At 38.5% G+C, this 8,927-nt stretch overlaps 1 protein-coding gene across 1 annotated transcript; it reads right to left on the bottom strand.

Moving 5' to 3' along the window:
- Positions 1 to 7,435: 7,435 nt before the first annotated feature.
- LOC119543138 (olfactory receptor 8S1-like) lies at positions 7,436 to 8,350 on the bottom strand. The gene has a single exon (XM_037847825.1). The coding sequence runs from the start codon at positions 8,240 to 8,242 to the stop codon at positions 7,436 to 7,438; it is 807 nt and encodes a 268-aa protein (XP_037703753.1). The 5' UTR covers positions 8,243 to 8,350.
- Positions 8,351 to 8,927: the final 577 nt, after the last annotated feature.

Genomic DNA, 8,927 nt, shown 5'->3' with positions numbered 1-8,927 from the left:
CAAAAGAATGAAAGAGGACTCCAATCTCACACCTTATACAACAATTAACTCAAAATGAAGCAAAGACCTGAACATAAGCACTAAGACCACTAGACTCTTAGAAGAAAATGTAGGGCAATATCTTAAAGATCTTGTGATAGGAGGTGGTTTCCTAGACCTTACACCCAAATTGTGAGCAACCAAAGAACAAATAGACAAATGGGATCTCCTCAAATTTAAACACTTTTGTACATCAAAGGACTTTGTCAGAAAGATAAAAAGGCAGCCTATGCAATGGGAGACAATATTTGGAAATCACATATCAGATAAGGGTTTAATATCCTGAATATATAAAGTGGTCCTACAACTCAACAACAGAAAGACAAATAACCCAACTTAAAAATGGGCAAAAGACATGGACAGACACTTTTCTGAAGAGGAAATACAAATGGCTCAAAAATGTATGAAAAAATGCTCAACTTCCCTGGCTATTAGGGAAATGCAAACCAAAACCAGAATGAGATATCATCTCACATCTACAGTAATGGTGATTATCCAGAAAACAGAAAATTACAAGTGCTGGAGAGGATGTGGAGAAAGAGGCACACTTATTCATTACTAGTGGGAATGTAGAATGGGGCAGACACTCTGGAAGACAGTGTGGCAGTTCCTCAGGAAGCTAAGTGTAGATTTGCCATATGACCCAGCTGTTCCATTACGGAGATATATACTCAGGGGAACTGAAAGTTAAGACACAAACGGACATTTGTAAACTAATGTTTATTGTGTCGTTATTCATGATAGCCAAGAGATGGAAACAGTCCAAATGTCCATCAGTGGGTGAATGGATAAACAAACTGTGGTACATACACATGATGGAATATTACGCAGTTGTAAGTTAAAACAAAGACACGGAACATATAATAACGTGGATGACCTTGAGGACATGATGTTGAGTGAAGTTAGCCAGAAACAAAAAGACAACTAGTGCATTGTCTCACTAGTATGAACTAAGATTAATGAGCATACTTTGAGATTTAAAAGCTGATAACACAGGCTACCAGGAGATAGAAAAAGGGTAGAGCTTAAGCATTTCATGCTGAAGGACTACACAATGTTCAGCAGGGTTGACTGTATAGATCCAGAAATAGATAGCATAATACTGTGTGATGGAAGCACAATATTGTAAGTACACTGAATAAATATGTCTGTGAGTAAAGCTGAAAGAGGTGAGCTAGGGGCATGAATGACACCTGAAGTAAACATAGAAGATAAAGACTGGGACTGTTTAACTTAGCAAAAACTGGAGTGGCCAATGATTGTGACTAAATGTACAAATATAAAACTGTTCTTGCATGTGGGAGAACAAGTGAATGTCAACCATGCAGAGTGTTGGAAAGGGGATGGTATTGTGGAAAAAATATAATCAAAGCAACCTGGAGTCTATGGTCAACAGTAATATTGTAATATGCTTCCATTAAATGTAACAAAGGCAATATTCCAAAGCTAAAAGTTTGTGAGGGGGGATATAAGGGAGGGATATGGGATGCTTGGTAGTGGTATTGTTGTCTGACCCTACTATTGTATTGTATGGTATTTTATTTTTCTTTTTATTATCTTTTTATTATTTGTTAAAAAAAACACTTTTTCATAGTAATCAGTACATTCAGGTGCTGACTGTGGTGATAAATGCACAAATGTATGATAATACTGTGAACAACCAATTGTACACTGTGGATAATTATATGGTATGTGAATATAGCTCTATAAAATTGTATGGAAAATATAAACAGGGATAAAAGTGTTGTAGAAAACATGGAGAAAGGGATGTACATATTTACTGTTGGTTAGGAGGCAGAATGGTGTAGACTTTCTGGAGTACGGTGGGGTGGTTCCACAAGAAGCCAAGTATATGTGTGCCATAACGTCCTGCAGCCTCATTAGGGGACATATATTGGAGGATCTGAGAGCAGGGACATGAACGGACATTTGCACACTGGTGTTTATGGAGACAATATGCATGATTTGCAATGGGTGGAGGTGGCCTAAGTGTACATCTACTGCAGAACAGAATGGTGAACTGTTGTGTGTACATACAATGGAATATTGAACAACTATGAGAAAGAGCAAAGCTGTGAGACCTGCAACACAATGAGGTGAATGGAACCTGTAGACAGCATTTTGAGTGAACTATGCCAGAAAGGAAGCAAACACTGTAATGCCTCACCAATATGGACTAACTACAATGTGTAAACTCAGAATTGAATCTTAGAGTACAGCTTATTAGGGGAGTGCTTATTGTAATTGTCCCTAAATTGTAAGCTCTTAACAGCAGTCACATCTATTCCTGAATTGTAATTACTATCTCCAGATTCCATGATGCTTATTCCCTTTGTGTATAACCTGATTGATCCCTGGAACTTTGGGTATCTGTGTGACACCTGAAATTCAGAGCTAGAGCTCGGCAGATATGAATGTCAGTATTAGCACATACAGCACTGTTAAAAAAGCTGAAAAAGATCCCAACTTCAGTTAGAGATATGAATGAAGCAGATGTGGTTAGGACTAGGGCAAATCGGGCCAAAGGGTAAAGGATGGTACTGACTGTGTTTTAAAACTTCAAAGTACATGTGAGATCAAGGGAAGAGATATTTAATTGCTGCAGGATCTATTTTCCTAAACAATTTACCTCACAGTTTGTTCAAATACCATAATTGCATGGAACTTTTAATGGGAAGTGAGATCTGGTAGTTTGCATAGGTTAGTGTGAAATAGCAATACATCCTAAAGTAATTTGGGCAGAGAATAAAAATATATATTCAGGGCCCTGCTGAGGAGCTAGGGGAAAATGCAGAGGTGTTGGGCATCCTTATCTGGACTGTTGCTGATGTTCTCACAAACATTGAGGACTGGTGATTTGATGTGCCGAGCCCTTTATCGTGGGATTTGCCCTTACGAAGCTTGTAACTGCAAAGGAGAGGCTAAACCTGCTTATAATTGGGCTAAAGAGTCTCCCCTTGAGTACCTCTTTGTTCCTCAGATGTGGCCCCCTCTCTCTCTAGCTAAACCAACTCTGTGGGTGAACTCACTGCCCTCCCCCCTATGTGGGATCTGACACCCAGGGGTGTAAATCTCCGTGGTAACATGGGATATGACTCCTGGAGATGAATCTGAACCTGACGTCGCGGGACTGAGAACATCTTCTTGACCAAAATGGGGATGCAAAATGAAACAAAATAAAGTTTCGGTGGCTGATTGATTCCAAATGGAGCTGAGAGGTCACTCTGGTGGGCATTCTTATGCACTATATAGATAACCCTTTTTAGGTTTTAATGCATTGGAATAGCTAGAAATAAATACCTGAAACTATCAAACTGCAACCCAGTAGCCTTGACTCTTGAAGACGATTGTATAGTAACGTAGCTTACAAGGGGTGACATTGTGATTGTGAAAGACTTGTGGATCACACTCCCTTTATCCAGTGTATGGATGGATGAGTAGAAAAATGGGGACAAAAAACTAAATGAAAAATAGGATGGGAGGGGGGATGATTTTTTTACTTTTTTTAAATTCTTATTTTCACTTTTTCTGGTACAAGGAAAATGTTCAAAAAATGGATTGGGGTGATGAATGCACAACTATGTGATGCTACTGTGAACAACTGATTGTGCACTTTGTATGATTGTATGATATGTGAATATATCTCAATAAAATTGAACTAAAATTTATGTGGATTGATGAATGGATAGATGGGTCTGTATGCAATAAAGCATATGAAGTTAAATAGTTATATGGGTTTTCACTGTAACATTCTTACAGCTTTCCTATATCAAATTTGTTTGAAAATTTTCCTAATAAAATACCAAGAAAATTATAAAGAATATCTTAAGTAATAAAATAGCAATGAAATTTAAAACATCAAATGGATAATAGTGCCAAAAATTGCAAATAACCACAATTGATTCATGAATAAATACAAAACCCAAATATGCCAATAATCATTAAAAGAATTAAATTGGTGTCAGAATTTTTCCTCAACCAAAATAAATAAATAAATAAAAGACAGAAGTGCCAAGATTTTTAAAGGTGAATTTTTAAAAATCTTCAGGAAAGCTATAATTTCTTTTTTTATGCAAAGATTTTAAGAAAATACAAAGATGAAAGAAAGTATGCTATTGATATCAAGGTCACATGTTCAGAATAGGGAAATCTATAGAGATAGAAGGTAGATTAGGTCTGGGTTGGGGTGGGAGATGGCAAATGACTGATAATGTGTATGGTGTTTCTTTATACTGTCATAAAAATGTTCCAGGGTTGGGTGGTAGCAATGGCTGCATGACTCTGTGAATGTGCTAGACACCATTCAGCTGTACACTCTGAATGAGTGAATTTTCTGGTTATGTGTGAATTATATCTCAGTATGTTGTTAAAGAAAAGATCAAATGAGTGCAAGAAAAAGTCTATACTAATCTCATGGACATAGTTGGAAACTCCTAAGTTAATTCACCATTTTAAAATTCTACCTAAGTAGGGTGATTCCAGGAATGAAGGAATTCTTCAACATGAGAACACCTACTGATGTAATTTGTCACTACCAAATTAAATAAGATCCATATGAACATTTCAATAAATTTTTACTCAACAGAAATTTATTGCACATCTACTATGTAACAGGCACTATGTAGTAGTGAACAAAAGAGAAAAGTTTCTGGCCCCCAATAGAAGTAGAAAAAGCATTTGATAAAATCCCACACAATTTTTTTGCAAAGTATGATTAAAAAGAGCTCATTTAACTAGTTAAAATTATTGATTAAAAACAGAGCAAACATCATACTTAATGCTAAAACGTGATAGACTTTCTTCTCAATCCCCCAAAATATATCTGAACTAGAGGTCCTGGCCACTGACTTCATTAAATAATGAGATTTATAAAAATTGAATAGAAAAAAACAAAACAAAAATATTTCCCTTTTTGGAAGATAATAAGATGTAATTAAAAAAATCTAATAGAATCTACAAATGAATCATTGGAACTAGGAAGATAATTTAGCATAGTTGACAAATATAAGACTGACATACAAAAATCCACAGTGTTCCTATATACTAGAAATAACCAAGTAAAGCAAATATAATTGAATTTTTAAAATTCCATTCACAATAGAAACAAAAAATAGAAGGTATTTAGTGTGTGCAACAGTTATCAGAGTAACTTTCACAACCAACAACAGCAAACCAGCCATGGTGAATTGTTGCTATTGATCCTTTGCAAGAACTTGCCCAGCCATGGCCTCACTGTTTTTGAGTCCATGGACCAGAACGAGGTTGACAAGGAAGGCAGATGTTGGCATTCGCAAGGTAGACTATTTTAGTCACTTAACTATTTTTAAATGCTTGACAATGCGGCCCCTCCGGTGAGAATTCATCCTCCTAGATATAGTCTCAGTTTCTTGGCCCTCAACTTAGGCATTCAACATATATTTACTGTGCAACAAGCATATTTAAAGCTATTTTAATATTGTTGGAAATGTAGTGACAGTGCCAGAAAATATCCTTGCTCTTTGAGTTTACATTCTCTGCTTTTGGAGAGTGGATGGCGAAGGGGAAGAGGGAAGTTGACAGCTTGTAAATAAGTAAAATTTAAAGGTAATTTCAGAAAGAACTAATAGTTTTTTACCATAAAAATGTTAACCACATGCCTTTCCCAAACCACTTTCTCACTAACCATCCAACTGCGTTCCTTAACATAAGGGGCCCTTACTGCAAGTCTGCTGATTTCCTCTTAAGAGTTTTCCAGTCCTGCACATGCTCTCTTATGGGCTCTCCTGTGTTCTTGCATTTCTGCAGGATCTTTTAGAGCCGAGTGGCAGAGCTGCTTGTCTGGTGGCAGGGCGTATGAGCCTGGGCCCCCTTGCAGCTGGAAGTATGTTGGATACCAGGTAAATGGTTTGAAGCAGGATAAACAAATATGTTATTTGTAGTTTCTATTGGACATTCCTAGGAGCAAGAAACAATTTAAAATATCCCAATTTTCTTTGAAAAGGCACCTGCAATTCCATTGTGGTAGCAATATATATCTTTTACATCCTTTCCTTGCAAATGACAGAATCTAACTCTGACTTAAGCAAAACAAAGCAAAGCAAAATAAAGCAAAGTAACAACAAAAAAGCAATAATAAAGCATTAAAAAGTAAATTCATGAACTGAGTCCAGGGTAACTCACAGCATCAAGATGAGAGGCGGAGAATTGCAGTGGTAAAGAAAATTGACTTGAGGATTCGAACCCTGCAACTTACCTCTCTGACTCATTTTCCTCTTCTCTGAAATCAAAATAAAGATGCCTGAAATGATGCAACTATTTAATAAATGTGTTCTCAATATGATTTGTTTTATAAATATGGTCTTAGAAGGACAGAATTGGGGATAAATTTAGGGATCTTCTCAGCAGGGGCACTTGGATAGGCTGCAACCAGAATGGCTGATCTCTGCTCTCTGAATCTCTCGTCAAGATTAAAATTCCTAAGTGTTTTAGTTCCCTAGAGTTCTCAAACAAATAACATGAAATGGGTAGGGTCAAACAATGAGAATTTATTTGCTCACTGTTTGAGGCTGGGAAAAAGTTCAAATCAAGGTGTCATCAAGGCAATGCTTTCTTCCTGAAGTCTGGCATTCTGGGGCTGGCTGCTGGTGATCCTTGGCTCCTCTGTCACATGGCAGTGTACATGGTGGTGTCTCCTGGTCTCTCCCTTGTCTCTGGGTTCTATTTCAACTTCTTGCCTCCATGACTTTCTATCTCTGTCTGCATTCCATTCTCTTATAAAGGACTCCAGTAATAGTATTAAGACCCATCCTGATTTAGGTGGGCCACACCTTAACTGAAGGAGCCTCATCAAAAGGTCTTATTTACAATGGGTTCACACCCACAGGTATGGATTAACTTTAAGAACACGTTTTTCTGGAGTACATACAGTTCCAAACCATCACAGAGAGTGGCATGCCTGGCATTAAGCTTGTGTTCATTTCTGAACCCAGTCACTGTGTCAGGAAGATGGGACTGAATAATGACCAAGGTGAGGAGTGTTGGGGAACGTGATTAACAGTCTCTCTGGAACCATATTGAACACGTGGGGGTCTAGCTAATGGAAGAATGGTATAAGTAGGTTGTGCAGGCAATAACAATGTCCACCATACTGTGTAAATTAAACATTTTTGTAAGAAAAAAATGCTAGATAAGAGGTATATTTTATCCAGCCACATTTCTCTGACTAGAACTGAACTGGTACCATCCCAAGAAAACAGCTCTCTACCTTTTCTTTAGTATTTTTAATAAATAAAATGTGTACGGTATCTTGCGGATCATGACATCAGGGAATTTCCCTTAATGCCTAGGTGCTGTTTATTGTAGTTCTAGCCATTTTCATCATTCTTTATGCTGATTTTGTAGTCTATTACCTGAAACACTAGAAACATTTTTTCAACATTCTCCTCATAGCTGCCTTTACCTCCTTGTTCTTTAGGCTGTAGATAAGAGGATTCAGCATGGGAGTGATCACGCTGTACTGCAAGGAGAAGATTAACTCTTGAGTGGATCCTGAGTTTGGCATGAGATAGCGGAGCAATCCTGAGCCATAAAAGAAGATCACTGCAGTGAGGTGGGAGGAGCAGGTGGAGAAGGCCTTGCTTCTGCCTGTGGTGGAGCTGATGCTCAGGATGGTGGACAAAATGCGAACATAGGAGAAAAAGATCAGGAGGAAATTTCCAAAGAAATGCAGGAGGCTGGAGCAAAGCAGGGCAGTAAAACTTGCAGACACATCAGAACAAGACAGAGGATATAGAGAAGGCAGCTCACAGCTGAAGTGGTGGATATTTTGAGCCTCACAAAAGTCTAAATTGAGAGCTACAAGGATATTGATAGAAGCATCCAGAAAAGCCAAGCCCCAGGAGCCCCACACCAGCCCTACACAGAGCTGGTTACTCATCACCTGGCCGTAAAGCAGAGGGGAGCTGATGGCAACATAGCGGTCATAGGCCATCACTGCCAGTAGACAGGACTCGGTGCCCCCTGTGGCAAACACAAAGAAGACTTGAGCCAGGCAGCCTTCTACTGAGATTGTTTTCTTCTCTGACAGTAGATTTTCCAACAGCTTGGGTACAGTGACAGAAGAATGGCAGAGATCCAGGAAGGACAGTTGTCCCAGGAAAAAGTACATGGGGGTGTGGAGGTGAGAATCGGCCCTGATCACCAGCAGCATCACCAGGTTCCCCATCAGGGTCAGGAGGTAAATCGCCAGGAAGAGCACAAAGAGCAGGGCCTGGGTGTGGGGGTCGGCAGACAGCCCGAGGAGGATGAACTCAGGGACAACACTGTGGTTTTTCACTGCTTTCATATTTTTCTTTGGAATGTAAGAAAGAAGTTGGATGAAAGCTCTTCTTATGCTTAACACATAACAAGTGTTTTAACCCTCTTCTCAGTTCCAAAGTTTCCTGTAGATTCAAAAATTCATGTTCAGAAATGATAAATTTCCATAAATAAATCTCTAGATTTCCTATAATCTTTGACAATATTTTCTGCAAGACCCCAGCCCTAGATCACCTTCCTGTCCACCTTTATTGTTTTTGCTTTAGTGCCTTGGAGCTTGTTTATTGTTGTTGCTGTTCTATTAGAAAAACGATTGGAGGATGTTTGTAAACCACTGATAGTAATCTACTAAACAGGGATAAATTGCAAGCAGAATAAGAGAAAATTGCAGAAATGGTTGCCTTTGAGAGAGTGAGAGCATTTGGGTTTCAGGGCAGAATCAGAGTATGGCCTTAGGTGGGAGTGGGTTTATTTCATCCATCAAACATGCTTGGGGGTCTGTTGATTTGGTGATGGAAAGGAAGCAGTTCCCATCCAATTGCTTTTATTTTTTATATAAATATTTAAGTGGGGTCCTTCACTGAGAGTGAAGA

Source organism: Choloepus didactylus, chromosome 8, assembly GCF_015220235.1.
Source record: "Choloepus didactylus isolate mChoDid1 chromosome 8, mChoDid1.pri, whole genome shotgun sequence".
In the NCBI taxonomy this organism is placed as follows: domain Eukaryota; kingdom Metazoa; phylum Chordata; class Mammalia; order Pilosa; family Megalonychidae; genus Choloepus; species Choloepus didactylus.
The sequence above is the reverse complement of the archived record's forward strand: the minus strand, read 5'-3'. Positions and strand labels throughout refer to the sequence as shown.